This window comes from Taeniopygia guttata, chromosome 3 (assembly GCF_048771995.1).
Source record: "Taeniopygia guttata chromosome 3, bTaeGut7.mat, whole genome shotgun sequence".
Lineage (NCBI taxonomy): Eukaryota > Metazoa > Chordata > Aves > Passeriformes > Estrildidae > Taeniopygia > Taeniopygia guttata.
The window spans coordinates 45,491,590-45,514,174 of record NC_133027.1 but is presented as its reverse complement, the minus strand read 5'-3'; the positions used below and the strand labels follow the sequence as shown (position 1 = coordinate 45,514,174).

Below are 22,585 nucleotides of genomic sequence, written 5' to 3'. Positions count from 1 at the left end.
TAGTGATCAAATCAGTCTTTATTGATTCATTATTTATAAGAAACTTCCTGGAAATATAAGTGTTGGATCTTTTAAGTTACAGTTTACCACAAGACAAAGCTAACAGCAAAAAGTGACAGGCTTTATTGCATAATTATTGATGTGCGCAGCAGAGCGAGATAAGATTCCGACACAAGCCCTTAAAAAAGGGTACTGTAATTTTGTTCAACCAAAATTCATATTTAACAAAAAAATATGTTTTTCTGCAAAAATCTTATGCTGCCACATGCAACCCCTAGTTACTTCAGTACATCCTGTTTGGGCACTTTTAAGTTTTTCCAGCGCCTCAAAATAACTTTGTATTTTTCACTTTCAGTTTTGTCAGATAATTTTTTTAAGACTACCCGCATAACTACAGCAGCTCCTGTTTCTTTATCTTCACCTAGTATGAGATCCAGTGTGTCACCAAGTTTCACCTAGAAACAGAAAGAAAAGATGAGTGATTATAAACATTCCCTGAGGAAAACAAATCCCCACAATCTTCCTTTCTTTCCACTTAATATTCTTATCTCACAGGAGAGGAGGAAGGCAGCCAATACCTGACCTATTATAGATCGCCAACGATGAACTTCTAGGAAAGCCGTGGCAATATGCAATTACATGTCTCATGACCTTCCCTGCCAAGAGCTTCACCCTCTGTGTTACACAACCAACACCCAACTCTGTGAAAATGGTTTTATGTATGTCTTTTTCTCCCAAAGTGTGCTTCCCACCAATCTTTTTCTATCAACAGCAAAATGCAAAGTTCTTCCTCATGCCTTTAAAACAGTTTAAAGTGTTTCAAAGAACAGAGTGCTCAGCAACTGCTTGTGCTCCTCTCAAAGTCACAGAAGCAATACACCTCTCGTAAAGCAGCCTTAACTCTATGGGATCAGGAATCAAAACTTCTCATCCTATTGCCTTTTGATGACAGTAGCCACCACCGAGGATCATCCTTACATGAAGAAAGGGTTGGTAGAAGTATATGTCTGGTGACCCCTCTGGCTCTCTCCTAACTCTGGTCCTGTGTGCTCTATTACAGGTACAACAACCTTCCCTCAGTCATCCCAGTTTCAATCCCTTTCTATCATCAAACTTCCTCTTTTTCTTTAATCATGTGCCTGCTCCACCAATATCTCAGATTTAATCATTCCTACTCCATCAAATCTCACACAGTGATACCATCACTTCCTTCAGCAACTTAAAATGTTTTGTCCTTGCTGGCTTCTCCTGACTTTCAACCTTAAATTTGACTCTCCAACTACACAAGTTTCCTGTCTGCCTTAGGGAATAATGTTTTACCCAGGGAACCATGGTCACACCATCCCCCCCAGGGTGGAACTCCTGTGCATTCACCTTTGCAGAGTGATCTAGAGGGAGAAGATCATGCCTTAGCTATTTTCTTGTACTATATTAAAAAAAAAAAAAAATTTAAAAAAGTCTTACAGTTCTACTTTTCTTCCATAATTTTTCTCCATTCAGCCTGAGTTCATTATTGTAGAATGCATCTTCTATTTTACTGAAGAAAAACAAGGTTTTATTGCAGTTACAGTGTGCAGCAAACCAAATGCAATTGTTTCTTTGCAGAAACACAACACTACCATTCATGGACAAGGCACATTTCTACACCTCTAATTTGTGTGTAAAGGACACTTTCACTTAAGGTCAGGACAGACTGAACTGGAAGTAAAGAAAAGGGCTTTCACAGATATTAAATTAAATAATACCATATAGTTGCTCTGTGCCAGAAAAGCTGTTTCTATAGATCTGTCTCCTGAATATTCAATAAATAATATCCCCTTTTCTGCATCAGCCAGTTTAATAATTTGTTAATGATCAAGTTATACTAATATTCTGTTCTAACAACACAGTGATATCAGACTTCTGCAGGTTGCATTAGATCAATCACTGTGATACATTTATAGACTGCACATGTACCTAGTGGACCGGTGAAACTGATACCTACCATCCCCTATTTTTCCATTCATTAAATACTGCATTATTTTACTTCCTCAATCTCAAATTAGACCTTAGTACAGTATTTTGTATTTTCTTTATTTTAAATAAATAGGAAGTGATAAAAAATGCCTCCTCAGCAATCTTAGAAATACTGCAGACAGGGAAAAGCAAAATCAGGCTGTTTCAAGGGGGGTAGGGTGAAACAAACAGGAATGTCCATACATCCAAAATATATATTTAGAGAATCAAAAAAGCTACACCACAAAAACACGCACAAATACTAAGTTATTCCAGCAATAAAAGTTTATCAAAAGTCAAATTTTAGATGTATAACATCTTTCTCACTAGCAAGTTGTTTCTTCTGTACTTACTTTCTTGCCATGTCTAGGCCAGCTTTCAAGATCACATCATATCGAAGAGACTGCACTACTTTTTCAAGATCCTTGTAATCTTTTACTATGTTGGGGTCATTTTCAAATTCATCTTCCAAATTACTTTCATCTTCATCCTCTTCTTCCTCCTCTTCTTGTATGCTTTGTCTGCTCCTTTTAGAGCTTTTGCTGCTTTTGTTCCTCAGAGAAAGTACTGAGATATACTCTGGAGAGAATCTTAATGCACTGAGTCTGATTGGGGAAAAACTGAAACATCTTCTGTAGTTTACTGTGTTTGCTTGACAGCTGCAGAATAAGCTTCTCCTCCAAGTGGGATACAGTTTATTTGAGGGGAATTTCTCCCACAGTCCAAACCAAACATTTAGTTTTCTGAAAGTGCTGATGGGGAGTCTGAAGCCAGTCATAGCATATAACCTAAAATAAAACAAACATTCCTATGTAAAAATGAGCAACTGCTTTGATGGATTGGAAGGATTTCCCCACATATGGTATAAGTTACTACAAAAAGATGAGTATTCAGTTCCCCATACAGTGATGTATCACCTGAAAGCACAAGGCTTTAGGTGGCTTTATGATCCAACTTTCTCATAAACTGGCTAAAGCTACAAAGAGCTAAGACATCAGATGAGAAACAAATGCAGAAATGCCCAACAGAATATTCCATTTTAAATTCCTTTTCTGGTGTTCAACATTAACTGTGCAAACACATTTGTGGTGCTTTCCTCCCTACATCTGAAATACAGTTCACAAAATACACAGAAACGCCGCTATCTGTGTCATAAAAAGCACAGGGAGATCTCTATTTATCATGAGTCATTGTCAACACAAGCAAGCTGCTGAACACTGCAAGCAAGCAAATCCAGAAAAGCCGAAAGCTGCTTAACCTCCGTTTCTGCTTGGACTACAACACTCCTGCGTGGCAAAACGCGGCACAACGTCCCCCCCTGTTTCCCCGGAGGGGAACTGGCGCCGCGGTACTGCTCGGCAGAAATAACACGGCTGCAACAGCCGTGACACCAGGAGCGACACGGGCAACACCAGGCTCACATGAAAGCTCCCCGGTGCTGCTGTTCCTCTCTCTAGCCTGGGACAAGTAGGTGGAAACACCACCAAAACACTGCAGGTATCGTTCAACGCTCTCAGAAACTGATTTACAGCCCCTATTAGTTGGGTGCTGCGCTGGCTTTTACTCTGATCTTATATCCACGGAAACACGTGTTTCCTTACGATATTAGAGTCTGGTTTCCCGCACCCAAGTGACCCTTGCCGAAATATGAAATGAGGCGGTATTTGTGGCTGAGAAAAAAAAGCCCCGATTAATGAGAGCAATTACTGGCCATATAAAAATAACCACACCTCCGCCGGCTTTCTTCTTGTATCTAAATATGTGAGCTTAAAATACATGACCTATACTTGGAATTATAAGAAGGTATCGAAGAAGACGCAGTCCCCTCCTCAGTTCGGGAGCAAATTCCAACAGTTATTTGAACATGCAAACAAATATTATTGCTTCTTATTAGCGCTCGACCTTAGTTCGTTCCGCGCAGGCCGGCGGGTGCGAGCGGGCCCTGAGGGCCGTGAGCCGGTCCGGCACCGCGGGCGCGCCCCTCCGCCCCGCCGTAGCGCTCGGGCGGGCGGCGCGCCCCCGCCCCGCCCCGGCCCCGGCCCCGGCCCCGGCCCCGGCCCGACCCGCGGCGGGCCGCTCGGTGCCGGCGGGACCGGCCGGCCCCGCCTTCCCCGCCTTCCCTGCAGGCCGCCTCGGGAGGCCGTAGAGGCCCGGCCGCCGCCGCGACCCGGCCCCGCGACCTTGGAGGCGCGGCGCGCCCGCCCCGGCCCCGGCGGAGCGCGGCCGCGGGGCGCGGCGTTACCTGAGTGCCGCGGGGCCTCGGCCCGGGCCGCGCTGCGTCCCCGCGCCGCCGCTCGCCCGCCGGAGGCGGAGCCGCAGCCCCGGAGCCGCCGCAGCCCCGGCTCGGCGCCCTCTGGCGGGGCCGGGGCTCGGCGGACCCGCTCCGCGCCCTCTGGCGGGACGGGCAGGGCGGGCGGCGGCCGCTCGTTCCCCGCCCCGTGGCCGCTGGTCTGCGAACCGGGGCGGCTCTCACAGAATCACGGAACGGGCAAGGCTGGAAGGCGCCGCCGTGGTCATCTGGTCCGACCTCCCTGCTCAAGCAGGGTCATCCCAGAGCACACTGCGCAGGATTGTGTCCAGGCAGTTGCTGAGTATCTCCAGAGAAGGAGACCCCACAAGCTCTCTGGGCAGCCTATTCCAGTGCTCAGTTACCCGCGCAGTAAAAAAGTTCTTCCTCACGTGCCGGTGAAACTTCCTGTGCATCATTTTCTGTCTGTTGCCTCGTGTCCCAATAGTTGACACCACCGAGAAGAACCTGGCTCCATCCTCTTGGCATCCTTTCTCTAGATATTTGGGGCTGCCTCTCCCCTTTTGCACACTGTGCCCATCAGTTTGGGAGAAGAGGCTGGAGCAAGCTGGGAGAGAGACAGGAGGGCAGCAGGCTGAAGCGGGTATCCTGCCAATCCCTCCTCAGCAAACCGGGAGGTTCCACGGGAAGAGCCCTCTGTGCTTGGGCCAACCTCTGCCCTGTCCTCTGCTGGAGGACTGGTCCAGCCACTGATTGTCTCCTGCTCCACTGAGATGGAGCAGTTTTCCATTATAAATTTTCCAGCTTTCCAGGGAAGTTTTTTTCTGTATTTTCTGCCCCTCATGCTCTGACCACATTCCCAAAGCAGAAAAACATGAAAATCTCTCACTGAGGAAATCACTCCAGGAGATGAACAAGTTTTCCAACCACAGATTGATTTGAAGGGCTTGGCCACCATGACAATCTAATCCAAACCCTTCTGTGGCCTACATTTCCCCCCTATCTTTCTTACTTTTCTTCACATTGCATCTCCCTCTTTTACTCTGCATCTCAGTTACAGGAGGTAATTCATAATTCCATTTCTGTGGAGCTCAGAAACTCGGAGAAGTCCATCCTCTCTTCTGCCTTCTCCCAGATTTCTCTGTGGTGTGGACCAATCTCTTGGTGCTTCTGAACACTCCAATTTCTCAACATTTGGGGAAATCTCTGTATCCATACAGAGCAGGCACAGAATGCAACCAGATTGGTAGTATCTTGCCCTCATGTAAGTGGCTGCACAAGGTTAAGGTAATTTTGGCAGATGGAAAAGCTCCTCGACTTTGTAGTCCTGCTTTAAAATACTGGCCACCTCACCTGACAGACCCTTGAAAAAATACAGAGCCTCATCCTTTGGAAAAATACTGGCAAATCTGAAAAGTGATATAACTGCAGAACTACTGCTGGACAGCAGCTGTGCAATTAGCACGGGCATTTAAAGTGTTTGCTTAATTTTATACCTGTATAAACTTTGTCATAAAATGTTTGAATGGGAGGTTTTTATGTCAGGGATATTTGGCAATGGAACAATTCACAGGCAAAGCTATTTCCCCTCCTTAGAAACTTCACTGGGAAGAAATCCCTGAAAATTTTTGTGCCTTTATGCATTTTGAATGTTCCTGTGCTAACTTCTGTGAGATTCTGATCTATTTCAGTTAAGATGATAGCCTCTAACTTTATTAGCACTTTCCCCTATATATTATAAAATATACATACATACTTTCTGAGGGGGGAAAAATGTACAGGAAGAGTACCTTTCTTGTTTTCATAATGGCACATAGTAAGTCAAAACAAAAAAAAAAAAGTCGAGAGCAGCATGAATTCCCTTAGCAGAAATGCTACCTTCTTCAAGGAGGAAAAAATCCTCAGCCAAAACCCTACAAAAACCACCCCAAGCCTGTCTTTCCATACACCCCAGTCTCTTCAAACCTTTTGGAATTTGATTTGTCTCATGGAGGATTAATGATCCAACATGGCTGAGAGTGAGGTTAACTTACTCTTAGTAAACCAAAATATAAGTATTAGTGCCTTTCTATGTTGTTCAGTTATTACACAATGCTTACTACACCTTCATAATGAATGGCAAGGTAAAGAGTGTGTCTGAAGTCACCCCATCTTTTATATCTTAAAATATGATGATACAATTGCATCTCACAGAAACAGAAATTAATCAGATGCAGAGGAAATGCAACCTGGTTGTCATGAACAGGCATCACAAATCTGATTTGTCTCATCATTTCGCAAGCCCAAACAGAGACATCACCTCTGTCACACTTACTTAATTTCCTAGTCCATCTATGAGGGAAACTGTTCCAGTTGATCTAGTTGGAAGGGTACATCATGTTATTATTACATGTCAGTCATGAAAGCAGATGCTTATCAAAGTTTTTTTGGAATTTCCCCCACCCTACTCCATCCCAGATTCATTCAGCCCTGGACTATAGAGGAACTTCAATGTCTCTCTCAGGTCTTCTTGTCAGACTCCCCCCCGTGCCACAGAGTTGAAGGATCATGAAAGGGAACTCCCAGCCTGGGTCAGTATGTGCCTTTTTTAATAAAAAACAGTGCAAAAATTAAGTTAAGAATGATTAATCCTGCTTTATACTACAACCAGAATGTTCCGAGGGGGTAAAGACTTCAGTGTAATTTCGCTCAGTGTACCATTAGATGGCAGTGAAAAGCTCCTCTCAAAGCTGTCGTGGGCTCAGGCTTCCCGCGCAAGAGCCTCAAGCACACATCAGTCATAACTACCTCTGAGCAGGATGTTCTTTAAGCTGCTTTCAGATGAGTTTTTTGGGGGTTTTGGTTTCTTTTTTTTTCCCGGTTTGTTTTGTTTTGGGTTTTTTTTTGTTTTTTTTTTTTTGTTTGGTTTTTTTTTTTTTTTTAATGAAACCTCAGCAACATACAGTCAAAAGTTTCGGTTTTGGCAAGAAGCAGTGATCATTCATCTCTGGCAGATTCATGGTGGTCTATTTTTTTCTTTTTTTTTTTATTAGTCTGACCATGATGTGTTCTTGCCATGGCTATTCTCATAGAATTGATTATTTTTATTTTTATTTTCCAGTGGAGTCAACTCCTCTCTAGGAAAGGTTATTCTTCTCTTGTATGATTTTCATTTTATGTATTTCACTATACTCCCTATGCCGTTCACTCACAAGAAGATTAGTCTTTTTGGTTTGATAGCCCAGAGAGGAAAATTCTCAGTATCTTTTGACCTGCATGTTTAAATCTGTAACTGGGATTTCCCTCCCCACTGCCTAGGGTTTTTTGTTACCTTTGTTTCCCTGCAAGGTCAGTCAAGTGACAGCGCTGGATCTGCTGACACTCATTGCATCTCAAAATAAGGGCCCCATGCCACCATTTCAGTGCTGTGAGTAGCTCTGACTAACATTCTGCAATGCACATCTCACCAGATTACTTGTCTCTGCAGATTTAGCTCCAGCATTGTGTTGTTGAGACCACACGCTTTTTAAGTTACAGTGCTTATTTCAAGGTGACAAGGTGACTGGACAGTGTTCTATGCATATTTATGCTGCCTGGTTAAACAGAGTGTTCCCATATGAGCATCACCTTTAAGTTTGTCCATATTCATTTGAATAATGAGCTTCCTGACTGCTAATTCAGCTCTTCCAATGTCACACCTTTTGTAACTGCCTAGATGTTATTTTTTCTTAGTCCATAGCTTAGAGACAATTCCTCTAGTTAGTTACTCACATTCAATTTGTGACCAAATAATCCTATAATCTCTTTCTCTAAAGCCCCTCTCTGAAAAATTACCTTTCATGCAGCAGAATCTCCCTTTCTAGCTCTTCCAGTGCTGCCTTTCCAGCTGACATGCTGCTCTAAACTTCCCTTTCTCACACATTTGTCCATATAATCTACTGTGCTATCTTTTACTGTAAAACATCATGTTTATTCTCTTTAGGATACCTTTAGTGTATTCAGCTCCTATCCCAGTACACTGAAACTTCTGTCTACTTACCAACTCTTTGTGTTGCCACTTCATCTCTTGTGATAACAACTGCATTATGAACTTCTGTCCATTTTTTTCCTGCAGCCACATTGGCATCCTGCACAGAGAGCCCTTGACAGAAGTGAGCAAGGTTTCACAAAGCACCTTCACTTGCAGTTCACTTATTCCTTGAAAGCCCATCTTAGACATTAAAGATGGGTAAGTAGGGGAGTAGGGGAAGGTGGATGAGTTTCAGTTTTGTATTTCTTTAAGTGATGGAGGTACAGACACTTGTTAATATAACATTCTCTCTTTTTTCCCCATCCTTTTCACTACCTGACTAATCCAGCTTTTGTCTTCCTATTATCTTTTAAAGTAGGAAGCCACATTGAGCCATAATAAGGAAGAAGATGGAGGTGGATAGTGCAGATTGCTCTGACTAGCACTGAAGAAGTGATGTGACCCTACGCCATCAGTCAGAGCATGGTGAACCACCTAAACCAGAAATGCATTGCTGCCTTGCCAGTGAAAACTGGTGTTACATCAGTGGTTGAGCAACTGGGAGGAAAACAGTGAGTAACTTCCTACAGTCTGGTACTAAATCCAGCTACACCAAGATTAAAAGCTCTGCAGCTTCACTGCTAATTCTTTAATTTCCCCATTTGGTGAGAGTTTTGCAATGAGATTTGTTTTGTTGTTTCACCCTCACATTATTGTTTACTAATTGTCTAAAACACAGTGATTTTTTGGTAGGAAAAGTTATTGCGCTGTTTCCTAAGATAGGATTTGAGGCTATAATTCCGTCGGTAGTGAATGTGTGTTCAGGTCCTGCTGGTGTTGGTTGCTGCTCTAGGATTTATCTAGCTACACTAACAGTGGGTGGCAAATGCAATAAAAACCAAAACAAATCAATTAAGCATTCATTATTTGAACCTTATTTATTAGCCATGAAACAGCATCGTCAATGAGAAAATGTTAAGTAGTTTGAATTATTTGTTTGCTTCTGTGTTTCCTCTGTATTCTCCTCAGATTAAGGTCTTCAGTTACTAGAAAATAATGTTCTATTTTCTAACTGATAGTAACTAATTCAAGATATACACATGCAAATTTAGCATTATTAATTTCCAGTGGGGAAATTTCAATTGTTCTTCCACCTGTGTATAATTAAAGTTTCCTTAGAACAAGCAAATTAAAAGCCCCAAACAAAACCAAACCAACAATATTTTTGTCAGGTTTGTTTTTAAAAGCAGAAAAAAGGCTGAGCAAAGTACTTCAGCTTCCAGTATGACTCAGGGACCAAATTTTCTTTATTAGCATGTGTAAACAGAAAAATTTATCTGTTTCTATGCACCTTTGAGATACACAGACACAGACACACACACACACACACACACAAATACACACACACACATATAAAGAAATAATATCAATAAAAGTTCAATAAGGAGGGATGGACTATCAGAGTAACATTACTTGGTGTCAAGGCTGTCCCGCCCTTTCACAATGTCCAGCTCCAGAGGTGTAAAAGATGTGTAAATCACATGGTAGGAAGATCTGGGATGCTTTATCTCCCGGGGAAGCATGTCCTTGCAACACTAGCTGTTTCACCTCTGGGTGTTCTCATCACTGTGTGACCACTCCTTCTCTGTGCCTTGCATAATGATACCATGTGATAAAGAATTCCATTTAAAAGATACATGAAGTCTTAACGCTCCTAGTGATACATGTTTCCTTTCAGCAGTACGTCTTTTCAAATCCTAGGCTACTCCCTCTTTTTATTATTAAATGGAAGAAGAGCTGATCTGCTTTATACACATTTTAATCATATTTGTTGTTATTTTGGTTTATAATATTGTATCTTCCCATACAACTTTAGAGCTTCCCGTTTATCAGATTTATCTGTGGTTCATTCTCATTACTTTGTTATCTCTGCCTTCCTCTACTCAAACTAGAAATTACCCAGAAAAGATTATAAAATAATAACCCCTTCAGGATGCCATGCAGCAGTCATGACTAGTAATTAATTCTGAACCTAGGTACTTTATAAGACAGGTCTCTTTTCATACAGACAATCTTCTTGATAACTGTGGGTAAAAATCTACCCAGTTAACTGGCAAGGAGAAAGCAGTAAATAAACAACAATAACAAAAAAACCCAAACCACAAAACCAAGGAAACAATAGCAAACAAAACAAAACCAAAACCAAAACCAAAGCAAAATAAAACAAAACAAAACAAAAGGAAGCACAATACAATATCCAAATTGCAAGGTACGAATGTTCAACATTTTTCTAAATAAGATAAAGACTTCCACTGCTATCAGAAAAAAAATGCTTCATATGCAGGGCTGAAAACATAGATCTTGTAAAGTGTCAGGTATAGAAGAAATCCCAGCAGTCATAAACTAATGATGATGATTAAAATGACTAATAAGGATGCAGAGATTTTAAGTGTATGTATTTTCATTTGTTTGGAAGAAAGCGTGGCAAAGGGGCAGTATAGTATGAGAATAACTAATTTTTTATCCCCAGGTAAGAGAAGTAATGTGGAATATCAAATCCAGTGGAAGAAATCGCAGCTAATACTCAAGATAATGGTAAGAAGAACTTGGCTGCAATAACTACAATTACTAATAAGTCTTAACATAGAACGAAAATTCAGGGAGATGGGAAAACTGCTAACATTGCGCTGTTGCTCAAGAACTGGAGTGAAATAATCTCAAAACTGCATCAAACCACAAACAAAACAAAACAGTTGGGAAAAATTGTTCTTTCTAAGCCGCATCGATGGAGTTGTTGCATGCTGAAGTCTTATCTTAAGTAGTGTGTGCTACTTTGGAAAAAATGATCTAATTAAGATAGATTTGAGAGAGTACAAAGAAAAGTGACAAAAAAAGCATTAAAATCCTGTGAAGAAGCTTGAAGGAACTGAATCTGTTCCTCAAACTACAGGCAAATATAGTGGCAAATGTCAGAGTGAATCATCTATGCTCTTTTAGGAGTCGGTGAAGAGATGTCCGCATCTCCAGGAAGTGATTAATCTATTTCAGATGTCTGTGTTGAAATGAGATTAATTACGTCATAGAAGCACTTGTTTCCTTTCATCACCCATCAAGGGTTTCCAGGGAGACTCACTTAGATGTAGATGACTGCTGTCATGCAATGCTTCCTTCTCTCAGTGCAAAGTGTCTGGTATGTTTTCAACCAGTAAACACTTTGTTACAAATCTGGTCATCATTATTATATGGGCACTTTACTATGCAATGCAAAAAATTGTTGCAATGCAATACAAACTTGCAGGAAAGAAGACTTAGGAGAAATATTATGCAAAGATGATAAGTTTGGCAAACACACAGAAGGCCTATGGGCTGTGGAATACCCTTCACTGATTTTTTTTCCTGAGTATAATGTTTAAACTTCCCTCAAATTGGAAGATGGCATAAATGACCTTTGGTAACTTACTTCTTCTTGTCTATAGACTTGTTAGCTGACATTATGCCTCATGAGTGAAGGAAAGCTCAGTCTTGGTTTTGTCCTACTCCAAGTAGCATGATCCCAACCAATTCCTGACCATGGTTCAGGGGCTGGCTTAGGCCAGGGCCAGCTACATACCAATAGGCAGTTTAGACTTAGCCTCCATTTTCTGGAGACTGGGAAGGTTTAATAGTGTGGACAGGGTTAGACATGTCAGTTGGCCTGAAGGCCAAAGAACAGGCTCTGCTACCATTTAATTTATTTGTATTGATGTCACCCAAGAGTTTGTTTGACTTAGGGAGAAAGGCGTGCTTTCAAGCAGATCTGAAGCCACACCTAATTGTGTAGGCTGGCACCATCCCTTGAAGTCAAAAAAATCCATGGACACTAAAGCAGCAGCATTTCTTCTTGAGACTGTTTCTGGAATCACAATTTCCCTTCCATTCAAACTTCCAGGGCTTACGATTCCAGGTCTAGAAATCATGGTTTTGCTTACTTCTATAACTATACCTCTAACTAACCGGCCCAATACCTTTGTCTCGGATCAACACAGAAGGGAAACAGTGTCACTGCTGGAATTCTGGCTTTGCATCATGGCAGCAAGGCCCATGCCTGAAGACACGTGTAGCTGAATCTAATCAACATTTATTACCAATAAATGGAGATTTACGTTACCACCATTCATGACTTCCATTAAAAGCTTTACTAATAAAAAGTTAATATGAACTAGAAGAGGAAATTCAATCCTCAATATGTATTTCAAGTTCTTATCCAAGACATATGCCAAACAGCTTTGTCCAGTTGTCTAAAATCAGTTTCAGCCAGTCCCATCAGTATTTCAGTCTTGTCTGCAATGGTAGTGAAGATAGAACTGTAAGGAAGGTTGCTCCAAAATATCTGGCAAATTTTGATTATATGGCTGGAGCTGCTGCAACACAGGCCCTTTCCACTAAACAAGCAGCAAGAGAAGAGCCAGCCTAACTAACTAAATCTTAGGAAATTGTAGGAAATTGTAGGAAATATTAGGAAATATTGACCTGTGAGTTTCTCAAGGCATAACCATATGCTAAAAATGGATATCAAGGAAACATATCACCAGATGATGTCAGCTTAGATCATCATACATGGGCTAGTTGATGAACACTGCAAAAATGGATTTCTCCAAATCTGTCTTTTGAAAAAACATCAGTTTCTAATACATAAATGCATAAGCTCATAGGGGGTATTTACTAAAAAAATGCATAATATGACTCAGGTGAGCAGGGAGAGCTGCAGTAGCCTGAGCTTGAAATGGATGAAGACACTGAGAGGACCCACAAGATGTAGTAAGCTCTAATATATAAGTAGTAAGTTCTAGTCTATGCACAAGCAAGGAGAGTGAAGAGTTGGCTGGGGGAGCACAGGATCCAGTGATTCTCACTGGCAACTGATGCTCCTAAAATACTTTAGATGGATCAAGATTAGCATCTAAAAGGTAAGAGTAAATTAATGGTTAAGTCAAAAGTATCTTTCATTATTTCCACTTAATGTCTACACTTATTTTGCTAAATCTTTTTATTCAAATATAATGTATTTGAATAAATTACTTATGTGTCTTGTAGACTTCTCTGCCTCCTTTTATAGATAACTGTTGGGGTTTTCTGCCAGTCATTTTAGCTGATCTTGTTTTCCAATGCATTATGCAAAGCAGCACAAGTTTTGCTTCTGCTCACTGAACTGAGAGCTATGCCTATTGCGAAGTTCAATCAACTTAAAAGTCACTAGTGGAATATACATATGAACTTACATTTAACTCAAAAGATCAAGGTCATTTTCTCCTTGCTCTTTGCTAGCCTTTCTAATCAAATACTATGTATTTAGCTGGGAGGTGCTGACCTATGGATAAAAAATAAAGGAAGCAGAACAATGGGGATTCAACAATATTTAACACTGTATCTCAGCATGATGAGAACTCTAAGAGCACGCTGCTATCAAAGGGTGTTTGATTGAGGGAATGCATTGTCTTTTCTGAAAGAAAAATATCTGAAGTTCCTTTTGGCCACCAGATAGCAGTACTTCACTTCGTATGGTTCTCAGCTCACAGCATTCCTTGCCTTGTCGAAAAATCCATATATTAGATCCTGAACTCTTGCTCAGATATATCTTTTGCAGACTTCATGATAGAATTCAGTTGTAGAAAAAAGATTTTGGAATTAAGAATGCAGATGATTTATGTGTTCAGGAGGAATCAATATTGCAGCTTTCCTGAATGGGGAAAGTTGCTTGTATAAATCTAATGGAGTGTTAGGCATTACAATTTCCAATGACAAAAGTTTCAATGAAAGTCTTGGGCTTAAAATATTTTTAGCATTTCTTCCTTGCTGACAGTACATTTCCTTATTTCTATTAGTACTTCAGGTATATTTCAAAAATGCTTTTTTTTGGCCTCCAAACATAAACTTTACAGAGTTTTATATTTCTGTAATTTACAATTTCTGCCAAATGTTTTTAAACCTTGTTAGTTTTCTTTATTTTTAAATAGAGAAACAGACTTTAAAATATTGTTAGCAAAAACAAAGATACCCTCATTTTAAATGAAAATTTTTAAAACACTGAAAGTGCAATACACTGAATAATAATAATAATAATAATAATAAGTTATATCATACTGTATTTCTTCATGTCACCTTATAAGAATTGTGCATCATCCTCCTTTTTTACAAACCTCAGGCAAGATGCCCAAGTAGAGAGAATGGGAAAGGCCATCTGACTGTTATTCTCTCATTCTCATCTGTACTGGTGTTGACATTTAAGTGTCTCAGCTGCTGCTTCAACCTGGACCAGCCAGTTATGATCCCTATGGGATCATGCAACAGCTGTATCACTTCCTTTTCTCCCAAACAAGATGGGAGAATAATAATTGCAACCATCTCTGTCAGATTTACACTAGAATATTCTTTGCTTTAGCTATTGTAGAGCCCTAACTGGATTCCCTTCATTTTTCATCTCCTCCAGAGAATCTGGTGTCAGAATCATGTGAGCCCTGACTTTATTGCTGTGATTCACATGACTTCTCTCACAGGGAATTTCACTTTTCTGTAGTGTTAGGTTTATCTGCTGTATGGAAAGGTGACCTTCCCCACCATTTGTGAGTCATTTAACTCTGACAACCAAAACTAACTGTTGGCAAGGCAAAAAAGTAGTGATAGAAATGTTTTCATCTTTGTCGCTCCTCTGTCATTTTAAATCCTCCACAGTTCTCTTTTTTCTCTCCTTATATCTCCATAATCATGAAAACCCATCTTCTGGCATCCAGCTTTCAGCAGACAACCAGTGAATATTCAGAGACATAAGACCATCAATTTGTTGACTGTTTCCATAGTCACTCTATTGACAGACTATGTCTCTTATAGTTAAGGACTGGACTATGATTATGATCAGAATGAAGGAAATGTTGCTTCAGAAGTGCTTCAGACTTATCACAGCTCTTTTGTCCTGGTGTAGAATACGGACTGATATCTTGGGTGGTACAGCTTACAAAATGCCTTTATTTCTGGAAAAATAAAATAACTATATCTTTGTTGGGCATTCTGAAGGAAATAATGAAAGACTTAGTTTGGAATGAAATATTCTTGTCCAACAGAAGTCCCAGCACCTGGTTCTACAGTGAGCTTCTATAATGCATCTCTCCACATTTCCTGCACTTTTGGACTGAGTTCTAGCAATGCCCTTGGAAGCTCTTCAAAACCAGTCCAGCCCCTGAAAGTGGCCAATGAGTTATATAGTGCTGGACTTGGGTATCTCCTCACACTTTGTTCTGAGATAAACACAAATCTATCAAATTTTGAAACCTGTTGATTTGTCTGAGCCATCAGAGAATCTTGCTCCTCTTTTAAATAGAAATAACTGCTTTGGGGCAATAGAACTGGCATGAGTGTCTCTTTTTTGTAGTTTGTAAAGTGGACACAGACTATTTTTATTCAGTTGTCCACACACTGAGACATCAGAATGGTTGTGTCAGGGCCTCACCAAATCAATCTTCAGCCAGCCAAGGGGGGAGATACAGCATTTACTGTGCCAGAAGGTAGAACCTCACCTACACAGAGGCTACAGCTGGAAGAACTTTGTGTTCCACTTGTTACATAGGTTTCTTTAAAGAATAATGGTAATAATAAAATATTTAGGTCCAAAGAGTGCTTGAAATTGCAACCTGTGGTCTGAAGCCTGAGCACTAACGGTGAGGCAGCTTTGAATAAGATGGGATCTTAACTCCCCAGCTTTTTTTCCACTGCTCCCGCCATTTAGAAATATTTACAGCTGCTTTTACCTTCCCTTCTTTCACTCACTATTTTTTTTTTTAATGGAAAAAGCATGGAGTTTTTATAAACGTAAGCGTTTCTGTGGAGTAACTGCAGCTCAAGCGCCACAGCCCTGTGCCAGTCCCTCCATACCAGAACACGACGCCGGCACTAGAGAGGGGCCAGCGCCTGTAAGAACCCAAGGGGGCAGGCAGCGCTCCCGGCTCTGTCGGAGAGGGGCCGGCAGGAGCAGCCCGGGCAGGGGGAGCGGAGCCCGCAGCGGCGCGGGACGAGGGGGCGGCAGCGACCCGCGGGCCCCGGCGAGCCCGGAGGGCGGGAGCAGAGGTGTGGGGCGGAGGAGGGAAGGCGGCGGCGGGGCGTCACGGGAGCCCGCGCTGCTATAAAAGGGCCGGGCGCGGCGGAGCGGCGCATCCCTCTCGCCCGCAGCCACAGCGGCAGGAGCAGCAGCAGCAGCATCGCGGCGGGACAGTACCAGATGGGCATGGGGACGGCGCTGGCGGCGCGGCTCGGCCTGGGGCTCCTGCTCCTTGCCCTCCTCCTTCCCACGCAGGTGAGCCCCGCAGCGGCTCGGCGCTTTCCCTCCGCCGGCCCCAGGGCGAGCCGCGGGAGCGGCCGCGCCGAGGCTCTCCCCGCCGCGGCGGAGCTCCAGCCGGTGTGCGCCATCCCGGAGCCCGCCGCGGCGCCCCGGGGCGGCCGGGGGTGGCGGGCGGCTCCTGCACCCCGGGGCGGCGGCGGGCGGGAGGAACCAGCCCGGGCAGCCCCGGCTGCGGACGGGGCGGGGATGGGCGCGGACGGGCGGCGGGGCGAGCCCAGAGCCCTGGGACGGCGGTGGCGGTGCCGTGCATTACCCTGGTCAAATCCAAAAAGACGAAGTTGGAGTTGGCCGCCTTTTTTTTTTTTTTTTCTTCCCCGTGGGATCCTCGAGGGAAAGCCGCGGAACCGCGGTGTGAGCGACAGCTGAGCGTTCGCTCGCCCGCTGATTAGAGGGAGAACGGTCCCTCCAAACTCGAGAGTCTGGGAAGGCGCGAGTTTTGCAGCGGGACCCGGGTCTGATCCTCCCCCCCCAGCGAAGGTGCGGGGTTTTGGGTCTGGTGCCGGGCTCGGCTCTCGGCAGGAGCGGGAGGTTTAGGGGCTGGAAGCAAAGGCGCCAGCCTCTGGCTGCTGCGCTTGCCCTTGGCGCAAAGGTAATGGATGCAGGAGCGATCCGCTTCTCTTTAAGCGGCCAAGCCGAGCGGGGCTCGCAGGCTCCGTATCGGTGTGTTGTTCCTAGAGACCACCTCTTCAAAAGGATGAATAGCACAGTATCATAAAAATAAACAGCAACGGCTTTGCTGCATCGTGTTCCCTCCTCCTCTCCTCTTTGTTTGCAAGGAAGGGCATTATCCCTTCTCCTTTGTGCTCAGTGGAGTCTTGCCCTTGGCAGTGATTGAGAGAAGGACCAGACCCTTTGGGTTTTCTGTATTTATCACATTCACGTTGAGAAAACCTCTGGGGTCCCATCTACTGTGATGCTGGGGAACTTGGACATAAGCCCATTCTCTTCCACCAAAAAAAAAAAAAAAAAAAAAAAAGAAGAATAAATTGAGCAACTAGTTTTGTTTTTTGTTTTTGTTTTTTTTTTTGTTTTTTTTTTGTTTTGTTTTTGTTTAAAACCAAGGAAACTTAAAATATACATAACCAAGAGTGGAATGATGGTGGAGTCTTTGTATGAAGACTGAAAAAAATTCCAGGGCAGGCTGGCACTTGCCTTGTAGGTTATTAACTCAGCAATTCACTATTGATCACTTTCAGACCGGTTTTAACAGAAACTTCAACACAGCAATTTTTTTCCTGCAGTCCTAAATTGCTTCCAGCATGGTGCCGATTGCCAAAAATGCTAAATACCAGAAGCGTTATACCATTCTTACATTTTTCTATTGTCTGCCTTTTTTTTTTTTTTTTTAGTAGGAAATAAAAAAAGAAAGTGTTTATGCAATTTTCTAATTAATTTAACATTGACTTCATTGCTTCAGTATTGAGGGATTGATTTTTTTTTTTTCCCCTGCTAATCTATTTTCTTAGCAGCACTAGAAACATGAGAAAATAAGGACACCTTTTGTGGACAGAATTACTTATTAAACTAACCTCCTTAAAAAAATATGTAGTTTTACTTGAATTAAGTCTAAGAGCTTACCAGAATGCTCTGGTAGAATACAAGTTTGCTGCCATGGAGTTGAAGCCAAGCTTTCTGTATTATGCTAATTTTTGGGGATGAGATAATGTGATTCTAGCTCTTGTTTTTCATTCTTGTGTCTCACATGTTTTTTTCCACGGGAATAAAAATGCTTTAGGTTATCTTTGAAAATTTTCCTGTGCGTATGTAGGAAATAACTTGATATTGAGGTTGCACAGAGTGCAAGTTTTTGTTCTGTCCCTATAATGCAGAGTTATGAGGGCTAAAGGATATTTTTTTATTTTGATTTCTGTCAGCATTTTTAAAATTTGCTAATATATAGTCTTTTCACTGCATTTTTTTTTTTTTTGTGTCTTCAAGAATGTCAATAGCTTGTGATTTAATCAGTATGGCTTCATTGTTCTAACTTCTGCAGTTCAGTGCTACCACACCAAGATAAGAGAGGTTGAAGTATTAAATCCACTCACATTAAGCCCCACCATTGCTTCAAAGGAAGCCACAAACCAGCCCCAGAAACAGTATCAATAGATTCTTGACCATTGTTTCCTTATATTTTTGTTTTTGACTTAGTCTGCAATTCACACAGTTGTTTGAAAGTCTTTCTTGTCCTAAGATTTGCCTTTACATAGCTCTACATTTGCACTTTTTTTTTTCCTGAGGTTTTTCGAAACCTATGTGTCTTCTAATTTAGGAAAGGATTAAAGGATTTACATAAAATAATACTTATGTAAATACACTTAGAAAAATATTAGATTTATTTCTTTAACATATCCTACACGTACAATTCAAAATGTCTTTGTCCTTAGCTGCACAATGAAAGGCGTGAGCATTTGTATATGTCATTTGAGTGCTATGTCTGTGGGGGCTACACAGTGTTTGTTGCTACTACTATGTATTCTGATTTTTAAAAAGAGACAATATAACCCTTTTTGTTACTTCCCCTCCTTTCCACATTCTAGATCTACTGTGGAACTACCAATGGAACAAGTCCAATACCTTCAAACAATTCTTCAAGTTCCACTTCTCTGTCAGCTGTCACACATTCGCTGAACAGTACCACCACTCACGGACATGGAAATTCTCTTCACTCAACCACAAGTCTTTTTTTCATTCTCTCAGTTTCTCTTATGTATTTTTGCTGTTAAGAGACTCTGGCATGGAAATGGCTACCACTCCCCACCCTGTTTCCTGAACCGCCTGAGATGGCTAGATCTCCAACCCAGCATGAGAAGAAATCAATCCAAACTCCACATCAAACCAGCCTGGTTCCACTCCATACTCAAATTATTACCAGTCTGACCTAGAGAAACACTCAGTATTCTGACTTTCACAGCTGACCAGTGTGAAAAGATCCACTTCAGCAACGAGGTAAAATTATGAGCTCTTTCACCAAATGAGTTGGAATCTGAAAAACAAGATGGAAACAAAAAGAAACAATACTGACAAACCAAATTTAAAGCCGAGAAGAAATACAGTATCTTATAATAAGGATGGATAATAACACTCCATGAAGAAAAAAGGCTAGAGAGTTTATCTATCATTTAGAATAAGGACTTCAAGAGTTTTTATTTTTTTGTTTAAGTTCAAAAACATCAGCAGGCTCATAGAATCAGTAGAAAACACAGAAAAGCTCAAATAATTCTGTTTCTTGCACAGCCTGTATGGTTACAACTTAGGAGTATTAGGATGTATGGAAAAGAAACTATACCAGTGAAAAGGGTTTCTTCCAGATGTCATTTATATTAAATTGTTACAAGGCTAAAATAGAATAACAAATTTTTTTGCAAGAATCCTTTTATTTATCCCCTGAGTCCTAACCAAATGGTTAGCCAGGCAGGGCTAGTTTTGAATTAGCTAAAACCCCACCAGTTTTCATAAGAGTGGAATTATTTATGGTGGGAATTTGAATTTGACATTTTATTTAAATTGTTTGCATATTAAACCATATGTGCCAGAGAAAGGAGGTGTGGAAACACTAGAAAAAGTACCAGGAGCTTTTTGTAAATGAAATTCAGAAAGAACAAACAAAAAAGTCAATGGATATATGTCTCCTATTTCCTTTATTTCTCCTCCTAAGTTGTATAAGTTTTTGCTCCTGGAACTTTCCTTAATTATGAAGGATTTATGAAATCTTATGAGTAATGTTATAGTGTTGCTTCTTTTCTTTTTTTTTTTTTTTTTTTTTTTTTTTTTTTTTTGGCACAAGGTGAATAACCTACTGGTTTTTGAAGAGTTGTAATTGTGAGTCTACTTTAAACCTGGGCTAATATTTGTGATGGGGAGAAGGAATGGGGAAAGGAGAGCAAACTGCCAAAAAAAAAAAGAAATTAAATGAACAGGTGTTTGGAATATGAAGACTGGAGTCTTAATTTAATCACTGAATTTAAAAATTACCTTTGTAAATACTACTTTTTAAAATTTTTTTCTGAATCAAAATTGCTACACTTGCACAGATTGTTTCTGTATCATCCAACATATTAGAAAATATTTGATATTTGGTATTTGATCTTAGCAAGCTTTGTTGAGGAGGTTCAACTACCTTGATGATGATATCTTGTCAGAAAAAATTACTATGTTGATATGATCACATGTGAATGTACATGATCATACCACTGTCTGTAGATATTTATCTCAGTATAAGATCATGTCAAACATGAGTGGCTCTCTAATTTTTTTTTAATACACATCTGTCTTTCAGTTATATTATCACCGATTCACAGTATCATATATTAGTAGCAAGCTAACACAAATTCATGTCAGTGAGCGTACATGGACATTTCTTTATGCTTATCATTTGTATCCAGTAAAGTGTTAATGATTGTAATTTGTGTTTGTGTAATAATGCTTTGATTTATTAGCTACTGATTTTCATTGAAAAAACCTGTAAATAAAACAGTGGACAGGCAATGCATTCTAGATGCACTTCCAGACACTTCTACAAAAACTTGTACCTTGCCTGTGTTAAGTGAATGAACTGTTAAGCAAGATGGTATATGTGATTAAAAACCTCAAGGTCTAGAAATGCTGACGTGTAATTAGTTTTATTTTTCTGGAAGGTTTTGTGCCACTGGGAATCTGGATTTCGCTTTGAAACCAGGGAGTGAGATTTGGTTAGCATCTGTAGTAACTGTAGTAAGTTTTCCACGCTTATTACAGCCTCTTCCCTTCCAAAGTGACTATGACTATGTTTTCATGTTAGACAAACAGTGCTAAGAGAGAGTTTTCTTTATTTCTTTTGTTGGCAATGAGCAGTTTTCCTTATGATGGCTAAAGCTGTTTCTCAGCTTCTGGTTATCAAGCAGTGTGAATTAACTGCTTAAGGTTTCTGCCTCCCACAAACTACACTAATACAGTAGGTACATACCAATAATACAACTTGAACCATGCTTGATGAAGGACAGAGACTGGAAGATGTAGGAGTTTATGCAAAAATTGCTTTAAAGCAAAAATTAACCAGATGAACATTCAGTAACACATAGTTGCAGTTCGTGACGTTCCAAAACTGTGTCTGTGTTGCTTTCCAGGTATGTTCCTTTCTAACACCCTTTAAAGGCCCAAGGTTGTTCTCTGTGGTTACCTTCACTCCCTGCATGTGGAGAAACACATTTACAAGTGCCTAAGCACTTAGGCATGCTTAGGCTGCATTTGGCAGTGGGAAAGGGGCCCCTGGAGAGGCCTCCCAAGGCTGCCGAGGGAATGCAGCGTGGCAGGCCTTTGCTCTGTTCCTTTGCTTTTCCAGTAGGCTGAGCAAACCAAGGAGCAGGGTAAGTTTATCAAAGCTGGTTGTTTAACTAAATCTTAGAACACGCAGGGAGTATCAAAGCACATTGTTCCTTTGTTTAGCTTTTCTGCAAATGCTCCAAGAGAAAGCAGGAAGATCAACCAACCAACCCGGCTGTGTACCTTTTTTTAAAAATGTAAAACTAAAAATAACCTCTCTCCAAAGACAGGCAGACAAGGAAAAAGGCTGCAACAATGGGTCTTAATTCTATGATATGCCAGTACAATAAAAGAAGTAAAGGAATGTGTTGGAAGTTTTTGCAAAATAAACAGACATAATGGGATGTTTGGCTGAATTGGTGCCATGCTTTTTTCAAAATCTTAATTTTATTTTTTTTTATTTGAGAAATAGAGGCAGATTGCTCTTTCATAGCATTTAAGCTATTTAAATTCTCTTGAGTTTTAGTGTTTTCACCAGACCAGATGAGTGATTTAGAAAAATGATCTGGTAGCCTTTGTTCTGTTCCATTCCATCACAGGACAATGGAATCAGTGATGAAGAAATCCACCCAGGGAAAGAGGATGTGATGGATGTCTTTAACAAAGTGGGGAGGGCAGAAGGGGAGGGAGGAGAATGGAGCCTACGCACTTCACAACTACTTAATTTTTTTAAATGACACCTACAATAACT

General features: G+C 41.1%; 2 protein-coding genes and 1 long non-coding RNA gene across 3 annotated transcripts; 2 read left to right on the top strand and 1 right to left on the bottom strand.

Moving 5' to 3' along the window:
- Window positions 1–4,393, bottom strand: MTRES1 (mitochondrial transcription rescue factor 1). Its single transcript, XM_030267676.4, has 4 exons — window positions 4,238–4,393; window positions 2,349–2,783; window positions 1,465–1,537; window positions 1–455 (listed from the first exon to the last, which is right to left on the bottom strand). The coding sequence occupies exons 2-4, from the start codon at window positions 2,771–2,773 to the stop codon at window positions 279–281; spliced, it is 675 nt and encodes a 224-aa protein (XP_030123536.4). The 5' UTR covers window positions 2,774–2,783; window positions 4,238–4,393; the 3' UTR covers window positions 1–278.
- LOC140683687 (uncharacterized) lies at window positions 3,364–13,262 on the top strand. Its single transcript, XR_012055004.1, has 4 exons — window positions 3,364–3,492; window positions 8,337–8,450; window positions 8,608–8,803; window positions 10,762–13,262. It is a non-coding gene; the product is annotated as an uncharacterized lncRNA (long non-coding RNA).
- Window positions 13,263–16,389: 3,127 nt separating this feature from the next.
- On the top strand, window positions 16,390–21,196 carry CD24 (CD24 molecule). The gene is made up of 2 exons (XM_012572705.5): window positions 16,390–16,551; window positions 19,134–21,196. Exons 1-2 carry the CDS (start codon window positions 16,477–16,479, stop codon window positions 19,317–19,319), a joined length of 261 nt encoding a protein of 86 aa, XP_012428159.2. The 5' UTR covers window positions 16,390–16,476; the 3' UTR covers window positions 19,320–21,196.
- The last annotated feature ends 1,389 nt before the right edge of the window (window positions 21,197–22,585 follow it).